This window comes from Syngnathus scovelli, chromosome 2 (assembly GCF_024217435.2).
Source record: "Syngnathus scovelli strain Florida chromosome 2, RoL_Ssco_1.2, whole genome shotgun sequence".
NCBI lineage: Eukaryota > Metazoa > Chordata > Actinopteri > Syngnathiformes > Syngnathidae > Syngnathus > Syngnathus scovelli.
Window position 1 is genome coordinate 16,067,748 of NC_090848.1, and position 19,670 is coordinate 16,087,417.

At 40.8% G+C, this 19,670-nt stretch overlaps 1 protein-coding gene across 6 annotated transcripts in view; it reads left to right on the forward strand.

Moving 5' to 3' along the window:
* Positions 1-1,179: 1,179 nt before the first annotated feature.
* The window catches only part of agrn (agrin), a 180,706-nt gene continuing 162,215 nt past the window's right edge, over positions 1,180-19,670 (forward strand). For 2 of the 6 annotated variants that reach the window (XM_068650011.1, XM_068650014.1), the window contains exons 1-2: positions 1,183-1,653; positions 3,870-4,131. In XM_068650011.1, coding sequence (XP_068506112.1) covers positions 1,432-1,653; positions 3,870-4,131 — 484 coding nt within the window. In that variant the 5' untranslated portion in view covers positions 1,183-1,431. Of the gene's footprint in view, positions 1,654-3,869; positions 4,132-19,670 lie in introns of all 6 variants that reach the window. The other 4 variants (XM_049754517.2, XM_068650012.1, XM_068650015.1 and 1 more) reach the window with 3 other exon arrangements.

Consider the following 19,670-nt stretch of genomic DNA (forward strand, 5'->3'; position numbering starts at 1 on the left):
ATTTGGTTTCTCAAGGCTCTTCAACCATAAATTGTAGTGTAGGTAAAACTTTATTGCAACCCTCAAAAGCTTCTTGTAATTGTGAAGTATCTGCATTTAGAAAATGGTTTTGGACATAAAAAAAAAATAACTACTTTTTAATTGTCATTGGAAAATAAAAACAATCGCGATTGTGCGGCTTTATAAGATTAATTTCTCATTCTGAGTTAGACATACGGTGTGGTAGCGCTAAAACTGCACCAGGATTTAAAATATCCACTGTTCCTGGTTCTCACAATTTATTGCCAGAATTTCCAGGCACATCCAATGCGTCGAGGGGGTCCAATTGCACGGTTTGTTGGCCTCAATATTTCATCTCTGCTTTTAGCAGATGATGTGGTAGCTTCATCAAGCCACAATCTTCAACTCTCACTGCAGCGGCTCACAGTTGAGTGTGAAGCAAGCGGTTGGAATTAAAATCAGCACATCCAAATATTTTTTCCCCTGGAAGTGCTGGTCAAAGTGGGTGGGGAGATGGAAGTCTAAGCTTCCCTGATGAAGCTGCTGCCCCTGCGACTCGACCTTGAAGTGGAAGAAAAATAGATGGATGAATAAATAAACAAATGAAGATTGGTATGTAAATGTACATGATTTTATTTTAATAGATGCAAATCGTAAACATAAAAAAGTGTTTATGGTAGACAGAAGAGACTGCAAATACAGCACAGATCACACATAGGTTTTATTTGATATTATAAACACTCTTTTTACATTATGTTGATTCTCAAGGTCGAACGAATACTCCACAAAAATTGCTGACCATTCAATGTAAATGCCAAGTCACAGCATTCTATCAACTCTCTTGAAAATATTAAATTTGAAAGAAATAACAAATGAATGTCCTTTGCTTGAAGTCAACTGCGCAATTTTTTACATTTTTTTTATAGTGTTGCAATAGTTTTACTTACGAAGCTCATCCACAGCTTTCGCGTCTTTCTCTTCTAAAATTGTTTAGGGGATTGTCTGTGCGACTGCAGGGGGCGCCCTTGATCAGCCACTTTGCTTGACCATCCTTGCAAACCCCCCAGAGGACACACACAGACACACTTGTGGGATCAGCTATTTAGATTGCATGCAAATCCGTGTGTTTGAGAGAGGGGGAGAGAAAAGTGCTGTAACATTCCTGCAGAGAGAGAGCGCGAGCGCGTGAGAGACCCCTCTTCCCCTTCCTCCTTCCTTACTCTCTCTTCCAGCCGGCGGCGGTGGAAAGGAGATTTTCAATCCCGGCTGCAGATGCGCGAAACAGGGCTGCGGAGTGGAAGAGACACGGGAAGCCGGTAGATAAGTTGCGGTCCAAAATCCAAACCCTTTGACAACCATTTGGAGTTGTCGTACACTCCCGGTGGTAACATTAGACAACCACTTGATTTTTTTTGTAAGAAAAGTTAACTTATGCAAATCCGTGCGGCGGTCATGAGTTCACAGCGGAGACTCGGAGTCGGGCCGGCAACGCTGCTCCTCGCCGGTCTGCTGATGGTCCTGTTGCGATCCTGTGCAGCCAGTTGCCCGGAAAAAGACTTGGAGGATCGCGAAGAAGAGGCCAACGTAGTTTTGACGGGCACAGTGGACGAAATCATAAACATGGACCCGGTACACAACACTTACTCTTGCAAGGTGAGTTTTTTTTCCCCACATGCGATCGGTTTGTGGTTTTTGCAACAAGGAAGCCGGTACACCTGCTGCATGCACAACAATTCAACAAACTAGAGCAACTTTAAAGCCAATCTCCTTACCGGAAAAAGAACCTTAACAGGTTATTGCAGTGCAAATTGACACAATTGGTTAGGAGATGGTTTTCTTTTCTGTGAGCAACAGATGACCTCAAAAAAGACTATAACATACTGCAGCGGGATACAATAATTATAATAAATTAATTAAAATTAATTAAATTAATTCATTAACATCTAATATTTTGGTATCTCAATTAGCTGATGAATACTAGGTCAATACCTGTGCAACAAAAAACACAGCACACTTAAAAACTGCTAGGTCAATACCCGCGCACGCGCGCGCACATGCACACACGCGCGCACGCGCGCGCACATGCACACACAGACACAATTTGAGTAAAAAAAAATCTGACGCACTCATTGGATCACTTTGACCCGACAATTTTTTTTCTATTAAAAAAAAAAACGGGTTTGCACGTTTCTATTAAATTGTGTTGTTTTATTGAAAACTACCCTCAAAATTGGGCCAAATTGTCCCAACTGTGGGGTCAGCCAAATTTACACTTAAGTTCTAAATATTTAAGATAATCTATTAATGAATATTTAAGCAAGATAAAAGGTCCAAGCCTGGGCAAAATAAAAAACCATGGGAAACCTTGGACAAATACCATGACTCAGCGTAGGGGGAGGTTAGTGTGCCTGCTAATTTGTCAAGGTCATTTCACATGCTAGGGTACAGCAATTGATTATTTGGAGCAGATAATTAAGCACAGTGGTCCAAGTGGTTAGCACAGTGGCCTGAGGTTCGGGTTAGAATCTCCTGAATCTTGTATGCATGTTCTCCCCGTGTTTCTCTGACTTTATTCCGCACTAATTAGTTTGTAGTTTATTAACTCTAAATTGCTCTTAGGTTTGAATGTGAATGTGAATGGGCGTTTGTCTATACATGTCTGTGCCCTGCTATTGGCTGGCAACGAGTTCGGGGGTGTCCTCCACCTTTCACCCAAAGTCAGTACAAAAGCACTTCTACGTATGCGTGTACGGTATGTAGGTATAAAAATATATTATAAAATTTGATTTCTAATCAGACCTTTCTGAAATTTTGGCAGCAGATTTTGAGTATAGCTCTTAAAATAGCATTGGAAAAAAATTATCCACTGTTTCTGTTGCTTTGCTCTGGAAGGAGTCATCCTCACTCCCCATTTCATGGCCACTTATTGTGAAACTTCTGCACCGCAGTCGACTTGTGGTAGACCACTCTATAATCTGTCAAAATAAACAACCATGTTCGGTCAACTCGCTTTCCATCTCTGAGTGAACGAGCTGTGTAGATTAGAGGCACGCACAGTTCTTCCATTGGAGACTGAAACCGCGACCAATTGCTAAACTAAGACTATTCCTCCAAAATGAAAATGGTCCTCCCGTGACAATGCATACATCAGATCTTGTGCCACTTCCTATAATGTCAAGCAATCTTCGACTGTAGTGGTTGCTGAAATACTGATTTCTTATGTTAACACACTCGAGAGATATTTTGTTCCCAAAAACAGAGTAAAGTTTTTGCATTTTGTGTGTTTCGTTCTCAATTTTGATGACGCTATGACTTTTTATTTATTTATGGATGCCTGATATTCCACGCATCCCCATGAGAACTCTTTGATTTGTGTTGATCTCTGGTGGATGTATTGTTGAACAACATCTAAACCCATACGCATTTGGAAAAATTGTTGGCACCATTCCATTGTAGAAGGAAAACCCTAAAATATTCCCCCGAAAAGTGAAACAAAGAAAAGTTATAACTAAGAATATCCTGAAAATTAACTCATGAAAATTTGTCATATCTCCTTTTTTTGTGGTACAGCTAAACTATTATATCGCTATGTATATAAAACAAACATAACTTTCTAATTTGTTGTACAACATTTTGATAAATCAAATCTTTTCTGTAACACTCAATGGGAGTTGTGCACCTGCCAACATGTATTATGGTACACTTCTCATGAGCAAACCGCTCCAGTGGTCCCAGGTTTGAAGCACGGCTTCTCCAAACATTTCAGATCCTTCAAAATTAACTACAGTAAATCAGATTTTCATAATACAAATTAATAGTCCAATGTTTTGTTCTGAGTCGTGTTTTCCTGTCGTCCTTTGACCCAATAGGTCAGAGTGTGGCGTTACTTGAAAGGAAAGACCAGCATAAACCGTGAAATTCTCTTGGATGGTGGCAACAAGGTGATGATTGGTGGCTTTGGCAACTCCGGCATCTGCGACAACCAGGTTGCCACGGGAGACACTCGCATATTCTTTCTTAACCCTGCCCCGGAGTCCATGGGGGCTGAACACAAGAACGAACTGATGCTCAACTCAAGTCTGATGAGGATTACGCTGCGCAACCTGGAGGATGTGGAACACTGTGTGGAAGGTAGGCAGAAATTCCAATGAAATTTGATCCATCCACCCATCCATCCATTTTCTGAACCGCTTAGTCCCCACGGGGGTCGCGGGCGTGCTGGAGCCTATCCCAGCCGTCATCGGGCAGTAGGCGGGGGACACCCTGAACCGGTTGCCAGCCAATCGCAGGGCACACAGAGACAAACAACCATTCGCACACGCACTCACACCTAGGGACAATTTGGAGTGATCAATCGGTCTACCAAGCATGTTTTTGGGATGTGGGAGGAAACCGGAGTGCCCGGAGAAAACCCACGCGGGCTCGGGGAGAACATGCAAACTCCGCACAGGGAGGGCCGGAGGTGGAATCGAACCCGCACCCTCCTAACTGTGAGGCGGACGTGCTACCCAGTGCTCCACCGAGCCGCCATTTTGATGAAATGCCAAATTCTAAAAAATGTTTCCTGTGACTTGAGCTTTATCTGTCTCAAATCTTTTTTTCTCTCTTTTAAATACACTGAAAGCAATATGAGATCTCTTAAAGCTACAAATATTTTAAATAATATAGCCAAACCGTATGACTCAAAGACACCTGAGTCATTTTAGGAGCTTTGTTGCTATGGTGAAGCTTTGGCCTTACATGGATGACGAACACCTGAGGGATCAGACTTGAGTGGTCAAAGAGTGAGTCCTGACCTTTACACTCATTTGCTTTGCTATTTGAAGTCAGGGCTTAAACCCTTATAGCCAATTAACACTCCAATTAGCGTGTTCTCACATTTTACGACTGCTTCGCACCATTTTCAATTTGATGCATCAAACATTAACTCAATATCATGATTTGTTTCGATTTTACTCTCTTTCTCAGCGTAGCCATGAATAGCACATCTTTAGAGGTCATGAAGACGCTCGCCACCTGTGCCCCCATGCCCCATGGGAAGTGAGCTTGCTGCTGTTTAACTTTTACTGTTTGCAGCTGTTTAAAGTTAAGATTTAACTAGTAATAGAGCGACTTTGAGCACTGGGGGTGGAAGTCAGGGTGGGATAGGTGAAAGGATTTCACATATGTTTAGTTCTATTAAAAGTGGCTTTGCCTCAAGTTGAGTTTGGCTCCGACTGACTGGCTACTATTGTCCCTGTGTGTTTTGGCCCAGGTATTTAAAGATGGTTTATTTCACAACCACATTTTCTCATGGCACTGTTCAACTTGAATGAATGCTCAGAGCGCTCCAAGAAATCAATGATTAAAAGTAAAGGTGCTTTTCATTTAAAGTTCACTTTCTCTCCTCCAAATGAATATTTACTACCTGTAGTTCAGTCATTTAAAATACAGCTCTTGGTTCAACAATTTTCAGCCACAATTAAACCGCACCGGAATTTCTGCTAGCAGGTCCTTCATGGATTCGGTCCGCAAATCAGTCTGTAGAAAAAAAAGCATGTTCAAGGAGAAAACAACTTAAATTTTTTTGAAGCTAAATACATGTTTCTTATGTTTTCACATATGCTATTCAAAGTTTCAAGAGTAGCAGGTTTGGCCCATTATCAAATCTATATAAACTGGTCCAGATAACGACATGCCTTCATGGAAAAGGATAGTATTTTAGGATTATTTTAGTGCTACCATTTTAATTAAAAAGAGTTTAGTTCGATCAGATTGTGCGCAACCAACCACCTTCAGAGATTTGTATGTAAGCAATGGGACAAGACTGTACCTGCCACCAGACTCATTGTGCGCTCCCATGCTCTCTCCTCATTCTTGTCATGTTGGATAGACTCCGGAATGCCTGGCAGGGAGCTCGACTGGGAGACATGCTCTCAAGAAAAGGGCTTTGTGTGAGATACTTGACACTGGGAATTTGAGAATTCAGGAGAAGTAAGAAGAAATGCACATCCAGTCCTATCCTCCAAAGACCAAAAACTTCAAACAAAAGAGTACTGAAAAGTAGGATGGTATAGGAGGATATATTGGCATGTGTTACAATGGAAACACAGATCATTTGATTCTATACTGTACAGAATCAAAGTGCTTCCTGGAAAACTATTACCATTCCACCAACATACCCAGCGGTGAAAACACAAATCCACGAGGGTTTACTGTTTCAAATTCTACCCTACTTAATCAAATTCAACTAAAACATGTATCATGTGAACAACTGCTTGTTGACAGGCATTCATTGAGTCCTCCCCTGAAGAGTGTTTATGGTATACTTGTCGTGAAATGATGTTTCTTTATTAAACAAATTAGTAGAGATGGGTGAGTACCGAGTTCCTTATTTTCCAGTATCTGGACTAGAGACGTTGGCTGGTTTCGGATGCCCTATTGTGGCTGTTTTATGATCAGGACTTAGAATTTAGAAGAATAGGAAATTGTCTTAAATTTCATGCAATTTTAAGGGAAATTGCTATATTGGAATGCTTTTTTTTATTTATATCTGTCATTGTTTTGGGGATTTTGTTTTACACACCAAAAGTACTAGTGGTGAGGAGACATTATCACTTTTTGGAGAAACAAAAGTATCCTCCTCCCCTCTTTTTTTGTCTTCACCAAGAAGGTATTTGTATCATGCATTCTCCACACTGTGTATGTTGTACGGGGGCATTTTCCTGCTCAGTCATCCACACTCTCCGATCGGGCTCCATAGCGATTGTGTTAGCCTGGCTTAGCGAGAAGATGACGGGGGTACTGATTTACCAGCAGGTGGTCGTGGTTAATGACGTGCAAGCAGACAGGTCTGTGGAATTCTTCACGGGTAGGGCGGGAGAGAGAACTGTGTGACTCAAGCCCGCCCCCCATCCCCTTCCTTCCCCTCTGCTACTCCTTCTGTGAATGAGTCTTGGACCTTTCCCACTGTTTGTGCAAGGTGGAGGCACTGAGGTGTCTGGAATGCCTAACCTGCTCAAACTACCTGTCTGCCTTTTCCCTGTATGGCAGGAATAATAACAAGTATTGTATTTTAGTTATGATATTGTCCAATAGATTTCCTTTAATAATTTCTCTGAGAATTGAGTTGCTGTCTCTTGATTTAAAAAACTAGACTTTCTTACGACTTTCCTATTATAAAAGGCCTATTTAAATGTTTCACTTTTAGTTAGTTGCGTTTGACTATGTCATTCATTGTGGAATAAGGATAACATTATGACAGCTTTTCATACACACGTACAAATAGTAGTACTGTACATAAATTACTTCTGAGAGAAGGTTACTAAGGGTGTCATAGAGTTACAAATTTGTATCCATTTCAGATCCAGATTGTGATCCATCTATGGCTCTATGAGCAGATATTTTTTGGCATAAAATTGAAAAAAAAAATACAATTTCAGCAGTTTTCTCAAGAATCATTGGTTGTTTTTTTTCCCTCTTTACAGTTTGAGCCAACAAATAATTTTCATGTAACCTGCAAATGTGTTCATGAAGAGAGAAAAAAAGCAGACTTATGATGAAAAGAGCGTCAAAAATAAAATCTGCATCTTACTTTAGAAAACATTTATGAACATTTATCCCCATTTTCTGGGCCCAACCATTAACTGAATCGTAATCAATTTAAGGGAAAAAAATATCCAGTTTAAAAATAAATTCTAATACATTTTAAAAAATATAAAATATTTTTTGTCCAATTATTTGATCATTCTATGAAATAATCGATGTAATGATCAAGAATATTTGTGACATCCCTATCTTACAGTATTTATCAGATATTGTGCAATCCGGTTGTCTCACATGCCATTCTGAGCATTTTCAACCAGGATTCTCTTGCAAACCTGGTTATTATAAAATAAATAAAATAAGTGGAGCATGGGACTTTTAACAGATTACTAAAAGAGCCCACTAGGACCGAGATCCCTCATTTAATTCGCGTGATGTTTTTAAAACTGCTGACTTGTAAGGTGCAAAGTTAGTTGATGTCAATGTCCCTTTTGAATCCTTTTCAAGTTGAAGAACAGACGAGTTGAAATGCCCAAAGCAATTCTGGGCAGTCACTTGGATGTACAGTGACCCGGAAAAGTCCCTCTTGTGTCTGAGACATAAAGAAATCAGAGCAGGAGTCTGCATGAGATTTGGACTCCCTCTGGGCAACCAAATTCCTTTTCCTGGGTTGCATTACTAAAGCAGGGCAGCTGCTGCGGTGGCAAGTGCGGCACTTTACTGTCATCGTACCAAAACCACAGAGGAAAGAGATTTGCCGGGACACCCACCAGATTGCAGAAACCTTAATGGAATTTCTGTTTAGAGAACTGCCACTATCAAATAAATCTTTAAAATAGATATTTAAAATAAATAAATAATAATAACTATAGCCCTGCAAAACTGGAAGAATCCGATCAAATGCATTTGCTCGATGGCATCACAAGTACATTTCTGCATGTACAGGATGCACAGCAGACCTAACAGTTGGAAGTCCCACTTTTATCAACAAACACGGGATGGACGGCTTGTTTTGAGCTCTTTGGACGACACCTCACACAGTCTGTGTGACTTCCTTTCCGCCTACTCATCTGTTTCTCCGTCAATAAATTGTCGTGTTTTCTTCTCTTATCACTTTGCCTACCTTTCAATCATTCTCTTCAGTCACCCTCTCACATTCTTTAGCAAATGCGACGCAACATTTTGCTGTCAGCGGAAATAATAAATGGAGACTGGAGTGACACTTTTAGTGTCTTTGCTTTTGAGCAGAACTAGCAAGTTGTTGGTAACTAAATTGAAAGTCCACAGGGATATGTAACAAGTAAACATTACATTATGATCAGCTGTAGCGATTAAAATTACCTTGTATTATATCTTTGTGTTTTCGGACTCATGGCAGGAACTTGTCCGGCCCCGTTCCGTTCTGTTTTTTTAGCCAACAATGGCAAGGACATGATGGCTTTCTGAGTCAAACAGAGATAAGTGGGAAAGGAAGTCTCACCAACTTGACCATGTATGTGTGTACACACACACACACACACACACACACACACACACACACACACACACACACACACACACACACACACACACACACACACACACACACACACACGCACACGCACACGCACACGCGCACACGCACACACGCACACAATTTCTGTACTTGTGTAATGTACTTGAAATATTATAGCCACATTTAAGACTGTTCACATGGTGGAATAAATATTGCTGAGAGCGAAGAAAAGCCCAAACATGCTTTATTATTATTTTTTCTTTAATTCTTTGACTCTTACTAAAGTGCGGTACGCTGATCTTGGGAGATATAGTGACATCTCGCTTGGCATCTGGTTAAATTTCCGCCGTTCCACTGTGCGCACATGAAAAGTGAGTTGTCAGAGGAAGTTGTGTTCTCATCATTTCAATGGTGACAGCAAAATCAAATCTATATATTTGTTCATGCTTGGGGTGATGTATACGAGAATTTTCTTTCCTTGTATTCTGTGTTTTATGAGGAAGGTGGCACGGCCTTCAGCTGTGAAGTTGGTGAAGATTGAGGTTAGCGCTCGTGGCACTTGCAGAATCTTGATCAGCTCCAATTTGCATGAAGACAATAGCTGGAGTGGAGAGGCAGTTTTTCTCATCGCGTGGTTTCTTTTTCCCCTCCTTGAACCCTCCCGTTCCTTCTTCTTGTCCTCCTTGTTGGCTTGTCCTAACCAAGCCCTCCTCTTTCATTGGTCTTTTGCTAAAGCGACGTCTTAAAAGAAGAGATACAAAAGATGGAGGCAGTAGACTAAACTAAATGTGACTGAACTTCAACAGTGATCACAAAGGCGGAGCTTTTCTACTGATGAACGGGATGTGTTTCTTTACATTAAGACAACAACAATATATTTCTTTGCATGTGACATGAAGACCTGTCCATGCCAATACCCGTAATGTCACATTTAGGCTTTGCCGTGAAGGCATTGATGTTGTTTGACAGACTGGCCCCTCCTCATGCTCTCATGCATCACAGACACACTCTAAACTAAAATGTTCTCATCTTGCTTTGGCAAATTGCAAATGTCAACAGCCTGTCAGGGGCCACTTGTGCTTTTTCAAAATCTGTAATTAGTGTCAGTTTTAATGGTGTATGATTTGCAAGAAGGGACAGGGGAAATGCATTCTGTTTAAAGCTTTTACATGGTCGATTTATTTTCTTTTAGTCAAGTAAAACGGGGCGGACTGATGATGGGCGGAACTCAGAATCAGGACATAAAACGAGCAATACTTAACAATCGTGACCTTTGAGGATGTACGCAAATTGCGCTCTCACTTTTGCACTTAATTTCACCTTCTCAAAGCTTTTGAATGCGCATCTCCAACTTTCAGTAATTTTTGCACATCTTACTGTTCTCTAACAAGAAGCTAAATGGAAAATCAACAACCGATGTCCGAATCCACAAAACATTTCCTGAATGATTTAGAGATATGGTCAACAATTTATTCTTCCATGTTGTAAAAAATGATGGAAGATTAGATGCTGTATTGTTGCCAAAAGGAGGTCGTACAAAGTAATAACATCCGGGTGCTAATAAAGCTGAGTGATGGCATGTGGGATTTTTTTTCCCCATTGAACAAATGCACTTGAATTAAAGGTTGGCTTTTCCATGATTTAGTTTTTATGTCCATTATTTAGAACATAATTTAATTGTGGTCTAAGACCACCGCATCAGAGCAAAATCCCAGCACTATACTGTACTTTTCATTTTTTGTAATGAGATTTAAGACTGCGCCTTAAACGTCGTACCTTCAGGGCACACAAGCCTTTATTACATTCCATAAAAATGTCAGCAACCTCTATAGACACGTTTGACTTTTTGTAATTAATCATCAGCATCACTACGAGCAGGATTATCATGCTTAATGAAATCAAAAATTTCTAAAAATGCCAGAATTACAGACAAGAAGAGAATTTTCAATCTGTGCTTTTAAGAGCAGGAAATAAGCGGACAACATCCATCCTGAAAACCAAGTTTTGGAAGGCGTCCCATTTTTCACAAAATATGTAAAACAGGGTCACATTTTATATCAACCTTACCCAGAGGCTACAGTGCACCTGCGACTTAATGCTTCATCTTTGTATATTTTTGCGACATGGGCGAGGCATGCACAAGCACTCGCAGTTGGATTGTAAATCATTACCAATGCTCGGCTTCTCCCTTTTCAGATCAGCATAGACAAAAGCTTGGAGGCCACTTTCTGTGGGGGTGGTGGTGACAGTGTGCGGGGCTTTGTTGTTGCTGTCTTGTATTTTTCAAAGCATCTCCTCTCAGCCACCTGTCTTCCATCCAGGCTCAAAGCTCGAAAGGTGGCATGACTCAGATTAAGGAATATCTAACGGCAGCCAATGCATACCGTCAAGTTCAAGGAATGAGGAACTATTGAGAGGGGATTAAGCAGAGAGATGGTGACAGCTCTAAAGAATTGGCGTATTGTTGCGGTCAACTCATCAAAGCTGAAAAGGGGGGAGGTGGGTGTCGCACAGATAGATTAAGATTTTTGGGCACACAATTCGAAGGATGACTTTTGCTCTGCCATTGTATTGCTGTGACCTCTTTCTTGCTTGGCTTTCCTCATCTGTGGCACCCTTGGCACACTTACTTGTTGAATCCAGTTAAGACTGTGGTAGGATAAGAACGGGCAACCATTTTGGCTTTATTAGAACGTCTTCTGCACCTGGCAGAAAAAGGCTCCATAGCCATCTACTCGATCAGTCTTCCATCCATTAAATAGTTCAATTAACAGGCGTTAAAGATAATGGACTCACAAAGTTCCTGCTGAACCTTTCAATCGGTTCCCTGACAGGGAATCAAACCCAGACCACAGTGTTGAGAGTGCTGTATCCTGACCACAAGATTGTCAGGGATGAGCAGAAGTGCCCTTGTTGGTTTTCACTGCACAGACATTATCGTCACATAAATTATGTTGTTTTGAATTTTCCATACTGTCCTGCACCACTTATATTCCATCCATCTGGCAATCCTTCCGTCTGTCCATCCGTCTATCCAACAGGGTTAGTCAGGTGGGTTCAACTTCAGACCCAGAAGGGCATGACTGTCCTCTGAGATGTCACAGTCACCCGCGCATACTTTATCCGGACTACTCTGGCTTGCAGAGTCAGTCTCCCGTGTTGGCAGATTATTTACGGGGATTTCATTCTAAATGAGGTGAAATTATTGCTGTCAGTCAAGCGGGCCTTTCAGAAGTCACTTGCGAAGCTTGAGCTGCTTCTTTTTTATTCGGCTTCCCTTTTGTTGCCTTGCGCAGCGTAATGTGACACTGTAGATGACAGGCTCTTTTGCCCCCCCAAAACCAACTAGCTGTACAGGAGAACAATTCTGATGATGATGGAATGTGCTTGACAAGGTCTTATTTTTCCATTGGAAACTGAAATTTTTTCTGTCACTCTAGTTCAGTTGGAAGGAGGCTTTGTCAGCTCGGCTAAAAGTGGTGATTTTTTTTCATTCATTATTTCAACCTTGACTTTGAATCAAAAATCATCAATCCATATTGTGTCTGTAGGTCTACCACTTATCCTCAGGTTTTCTCAATTTTATTAAATATGTCAGTATGAGCTGACAGTAGCACATTCGTAATCTGCCAGCCAGCCCCTGTATTGTACATTTTACGGTCCTGTCCACACGGATACAGAGCCAAGCTTTTCCTTATTTGTTTTCAAAAAGTTTCCTGTGAACACCCATTTGTTTAAAAAGGTTTGTCCAATTGAGTTCCACTGTAGAGTCAAAAACAGCCCAATCAGCAAATAAACAAAAGCCCAGGTTATCTTTGGGTTGTCTCCGTTTGAAAAGGAGAAACCGCGAACTATAACATCTCACAGTTAGCTCAACTTAGCACCGGCATCCAAAAATTTTTTCTCAGCGGATAAATTGGACACTGTTGTCTACACTCAAACATAAAAATGTTTCAAAGCCATCATTTGACCTTGATCTCAAAGAAAGACATCAGTCAGTATTTGAAGACAGTCAAGTGAGATACGAATAATCTCCGCTCGGTGAGTGCTTTTTGTGCGTTTGCAGAGTGCCAACAGGAAATGCACATAGCACAAGGTTATCATCAATGTTCCCTGTTGGCCTTTTAGCCATCTGCAAACATTGTTAGTATACTCAATGCAAAAGCTGTCAGCCTCTCCCAAAAGGACTGTTAGTGGGTTTTAATGCATCCTCAGCCATCCGGACTGCTTCACCTGAACGCTAGCCAAATGCAAACATCCCAGCTAATTTTTTCCATTCCGCTGTTATCTACTTGGCTTTTGGGAAGTTTCTGTTCTGCTACTCACATAAGAAGTTTGTATGAGGGGAATTATGACGTGCAATTTCATCTGACTGATGAAAGGAGGTGGTCTGGCTGTTTGGCTTTCGCTTTTGTCTCCATTATGACCTGATCGTGTAAAGTTAGCTGCACCATTCAGGGGACATTGTGGGTCATTTTACCTGACGGCGGCTGCTTCCCTCCTGTTCACCGCCCTGGGGGAAGGGACATAAAGAAGTTCCACTTGGAAAAAAAACAGTGCCCTTTAGAGCTCTTGTATCTCAGGTTGTGATCCAAAATTCACTTGCTGTTCCAGGACAATGCGGAAAACTAATGAGTAATTGCTTTTTATTATTTTCATTTATTTATTTTACATTAGTAAACCACAACATGATCCTACCTACACCATGTAATCTCCGTCCCACTATTAGTGGAGTTTCATCTGAGTCATTTAAATAGCTCATGATCTTAACTTGCTTGTTCTTTTTTCTGAATTTGTTTAGACCTTGTCTATATAAGCACCAGGCATAGACTCAGGCCTTTATTCAAATTCAACATCCAGCAAATGGTCAAGTGCTGTACCTGCCCGGTTGCTAAGGAATTGGCACTTAGCTAATGAAATGCCCATGCCTGACGGGAGCACTTGATTGTGCTGAGACTGAGAGAGCGGGGCCAAGCGAGAGGGGAATGGGAACTGGTGCAAAGTAGCAAGAGCTGGGAAACAGCCAAAGCGAACACTAAGCACATAGCATAGAATTGCAGCAAAATGGAAGCGAGTGTGTGGGGAGTGGGGGAGCTGGCACAAATCCATCACCTGAGCACGATGGGCCTTTGGGGAGAACGTTTAATAGCAAATAAAATTGATTATGTCACTGTCTTGGTTTGCGGCAGATGCAATTGTGTTAGAAGAACTTTTAGATTGTGGAATATATAAAACAACTCTAATTTCCTCAGGTGGAGTTTTGCTACTTTTTGTTACTTTGATTCATCTTAAGCAACATTTGAAGGACATATTTCTCTTCTTGTTCTTTAAAAAAAAAAAATCCCACCCAATTGTTGGTCAATTACGAATTGTATAAGCTCAAGGTGCTTCCACAAATTTTGTGCTCCCTCATTGCACAACATGTAGCTATATACTATCAACAGATACCCGAGTATGATAGGCAGTACATACTCATTACGTTGCTCGTAACCATTTCAACTCCATTACCCTAAGGCTAAGTGACCTTTGTGCTTACGTACTTTATGAGCGCTGTCCTCAAATACTCAACCTCAGCGTGTCGCATCCTCTGCATGATCTTGCAATAAGTAACGGCAGGTTAGCATTGAAACCTGAGGATACGATTTAGTTGTGCGTGTGCACCTCTGTTGACTTTTCAACATTTCTCAAATTCCTTTTTCCATTGATGGCTTTTGTTCTTTTGTCGTCATGTGCCAGCGCACCACCGGTTTTGCTCCGGTGTAACTTTCAACTCTGCATTGTCTCCATCACTTGGATAGAATCAATACATTGTGTGGCTTTCACAAAGGGAAGTAATGCCATTTGTCGGAAATGGGAATGAGCACAAACTGACCTGGACATCAAAGGATTTTAATAATTGCTCAATCTGTTTATCTTTTTTTTCCCCTGCTGAATCGATTAATTGGATTGACAATTTCTTTTTTCAATTTGGTTCCCTTTATTCAAAACTAATAATTCCCTGATTGAAATAAAATGTTATCAAACATCTTTTACTTTGGGAAAGAGACTATCAATCTTTCTTGTGTGATGTTGCTTAACTTTTGTTGACAATTGCATCCGATTAATCGGGGGAGTATTTGATTCTAAACATATTTGATAGTGTCAGCCAGTTCTGATAGCTGACCCATGAGTCCAAATTCTGTAGTCAGTAAAAAGTAGCACATTCCTTTTCTGAGTACACAGCATACGCTGCTTGGCCCCATTCATCAAAACCTTTCTTGCTTAAATGTTTGCCCTTAAGGATGTCTACCCTTTGATTTCCAACAAAAAAATTAATTTATTCCTTCATCTTCCGAACCGCTTATCCTCACAAGGGTTGTGGGTGTGCTGGAGCCAATCTCAGCAGTCTTAAGGTGAAATGCGGCGTACTACCTCCAAACTCATTTAAGCCACGCACCCTCTCAATCGATCTCAAAGTGCCAACTCAGGTTCCTTGTTTCTTTGCAGCAGTAGGAAGTCAGAACAAAGGATGATGAAATGTTGACAAAATCTTTGTGATTATGGAAAGAACCATTTGATCATTTTGTTCTCGTTATTCAGCTGGAAAGTCACATCCAGTCCAGCTCCTGAAGAGGTTGGTAGGGTTGATATTGAAGGCCCTTAGAGAGAAGTGAATTTGGAAGTCATGTTTTTGGCTACAGTTGATAGAGAGGGCAACAGCATGATTAGAGCAATGTCTAGAAGTATAAATGTGTTGCAAAGTCAGACAGAGTTCATGCAATATTTTTTTAGCACATAACTTTTGTACATTGTATAAAAGAGAATGACACGTTATCGAGTTCAATAGCTTTCTGCAACTTTCCCCAAAGTTGCTGCAGGGGCTTGTCCTTTTAAGGAGCCTGAGCATAAGTCAAGGAGAAACTTGCAACCAAATTCCAATGTGAAGGTGTTGAATTGAGCTGAGGTCAGAGCCATGTGAAGGGCAGCCATATTCTTTGCACTACCTTGTCCTGTTCATCAAAACGACCTGCTAATGATTTACATGAGTGTGACTAATGCACTCAGCAAAGTTCTGAGGAAAGGTTGGATGAAAGGTGAATCAACGCTGTTTTTCCACCACCTTCCCTCGGTGACAGTCGCAAAAGAGTTGCAACTATTTTTTCAAACATTGGCACTCTGATTGTGTTTTCATGGCCATTCAACATGAAAACATACCGATAATAGTGTTTGACTAACATACTTAGGTTCTCATGCCTTATTTGACCTTTTACATCTGCTATGAATTTCTAAATTAGATATTGGGATTAATCATTGCTCGCACTGCATCCTAGAGAAAGTTGATGATGCAACTGGATCCCTCCCCAGATAGTTTGTAGTCGGTCGACTTTGCCTCCAAGTTTTTCCTCAGGCTCATAAAGCAATCTCAACACTCAGAGAGCATGGAAATGTGCAAGTGCACATCCCAGAAAGGATTAAAGCCCAAAGCCAACGCATCCTCCACCACACTAGCTTGGAGGGAAGCCCAGACAGTCGAGTGGCCAGCTGTCCAGCCGTCCTTGCAGCTGCAAACACAAACTGCTTAGCGGTGGAGCCTGCGAGAGAAAACCTCAAAAGTCTCAATGGCCCTTAGGTTGTGCCTTGATTGCTCTCATTTTTTGTCAATCATGTTCATTTTTTTTCTCCTTTTACTTTAATTGCTATGGATGGAGTGTGGATGGATTAATGTTTGGATCTTGGAATATGTGCATTATATTTCCACAACAAAATGAAAGGTATTATAATTACTCAAATAAACTAAAAAGAAAGCCTGAAATACAGAATTGAAATACAAATAAATCTTGGCTAACTCAAACTCATCAAAATCCATTTCAATAATGTCAGTCAGGTTTTAGTGATCATAAAATTTTAATGTTGTCTGAGTGTTATGACACCTCTTTATTACCAGTCCTAGTAGCTCTTCATGCAGCACTTTTGTTCCGTCATCCTTTACTTTGACTCCACACTTTTTGCAAATGAAATGCATCCACATGCTGTAGTCGCCTCAGGTCTTAGATTGAGAATGCCGCTGAAGTTCTCCACATTGGCAGGGCTGTAAAGTCACTGAATATGCTGACTTGACTTAGTGAACTTCCGTGGTGGAGCGCCCCACATCAGATTGGCTGAAACTGGACTGGAAATTATACTCAGGTTATCTTTTATTATGTTGATCTTTTTGATGACTACTCCAACTGTAGCTGTTGTAAAATAAAAATAAAGTTGTGTTGTATTGTACTGCAGCAGCAATGTAAACCCCCTGAAAAAGTGCAAGTGCAGCATCCTCCATAAACAAAAAAACATTTTGTCACACTTTCGAAAATTTTCAGGAGATAGTCATGAAACGATTTACACCCCTAAGATTTAAACAAAAGATTTTTTTGTGGAAGAAATCCCAATGAGAGCAGATGTTATTACGTACCTGTTTTGTCCACAGGTTCTGGAAAGAAAGGATAAAGGGCTTAAAAGGGGATGTTGCCAAAACTTAACCTGCAGCAGTGGCTTCATGTCTTGTGGCTCAACCAAAGTTGGCCTAAGCAGCTGCTTCCTGCTCCAAATCCACTCAGGCAGTGGTTCGAAGCACTCCACACCACAGCCAAATTTAGGCCTGTAGCTATTATACCTAATAAAAAGCAGCTTCCCAAAACATATGGTCCCATTCAATAAAAGCCCCAACGTGCCAATGAGAGGAAGCATTGTATTTTCCAGCTTGTGAAACTGCTCTTGAGGTAGTTTATACCTTTCAAAACCGCGACCACGACAGGGAGCTACTTGAAGTCGACTTCAAACTGTGATGAAACACGTGGAGACAAATCATAGAAACATACTTAGTTGTATATGACTTTTTCTTTTCTTTTTTCAAATTATGTGTTCAAATCATTTTTAACTCAATTGTGTCTTAGGTGAGACTACTGTGATATGAGAAAATAGTTCCACAGGTCTGACCAAAGTTCAAGTGTACAGACTTTGTTTTTGCTTTTTCTTTCTTTTGGCTGCTTGCTTTGGTTCCTGTGTTTCTGGGTTTCCACAGCAGCTTGGTAATTAAAGAGACTTAAATGTGAAATATATCTGCCGTCATGAATGATCACTGGCTCAGATCATTTCTCTTCGTTTTCTGGATGTGACATTGAGTCTGTAATTTGTGGTGCTGTTTTATTTGGTACATCCTGTTTTTTACTGCTCTGGTTAACAAAATATTAACAAAACATGTTGTTGTCGAATTGACAACCACCAAATCAAATGCCAGTTTAGGAAAATTCTGTCAAAACGATTTTTATCGTTGCTTTGCATTACAACATTGTTATGGATGAGTTTGATGTTGAAGTTCTTTTTTTTCTTACCAAGTGTGACTCTGCGTCTCCTATCTCCCGTTGGCATCGTCTGTTTGACGGCACGAATATCAACAAATCTACCATCAGCTCGAAGGTCAAAAGGCTGATGAGTCACAACAGTGTCCAAAGTACAAAATGAAGCACATATCTTTATGGTTCATCTCGTTGCATCAAGTTAACGATGCTTATTATGATCTCTGCTGGAAACAGCTTGACTGCTCACTCTCGTCCCTATCATCATGACTCTGTTCTTGTTGGTACATTGTCAAAGATGAACTGCAGCAATATTTACAAAAACGCAATTTCAAACTTAACATAGATATCTTTAAGTAAAACAATTTCCAGAGAGTACTTCCACTAGTCTTGCCGTTTGTATGAAATCTGTGGTCAGTGTATATCGGCACCTGGGTAATACTCTCCAATCAGGTTACTCCTCTCCTGCTTGCTCATCCTGGAATCCTCATTGTCATGCTGAACCCCGATTAACAAGACACCAGCAGACATGGTGCTGATAATTTGACACAAGTAGTAATTTGAGCCCTGCGGAAGGATTGTTTCACCGTGCAAATGAAAGTGATCATTCCGAGGTCTGCTTTACGCACTCTCTTGTCTTATCGTGTTCAATCATTATCTGGGAGTGTTTAATTATTATATAGGAGGTTGCCACCACAGCAGCGGAATGGAGATTGATTTGCACCATAAAACAAATAAAATGACAGATTTATGTATTTGATAATCAAGACCAACAATGTGTCTGACAAATGGATTAGAAACATTTTACATGCTTTGCTTGAGTGAGAGCAAAAGTAACCCTTTTCATCGGAATACCTAATAAGAAGGACTCTCCAAGTATGTCACATATATAACGTCGGCTTGTGGCTTTGCATAATCACCACCGATACTGTATCTGAACCTAGTAGCAGTTGGATAATGGCAAAGCAAAATTTGAGAAAGCATGGGCTTCTCAGAGCAAAAGAAATAACTGTGTTCCTCGTAAACATGCAACCATTGAAAACTATTCATTAGCCTGAAACAACTGTGGCCAATCCCTTGTCTGCCATACCTCAAAGACACCTTAGCAACCATGGGAAACAATACCAGCAGTAGTCAATGTGTGTGTGGTCCTGTCTCAGTCATAAAGAAAATGGCCGGACAAAGCACTTGGTGAGTATGCATGTTGGCTGAAGCGGGTCAAGCCGTTTTTCCTTAGGTGAGCTCACTTGCTTGTTGAGACACAAGCCGGAGGAATGCAACCACAGCAGCAGTGGTGTCAGTGTGACGTTTGTCTATGGGACGCTTTGTTTTCG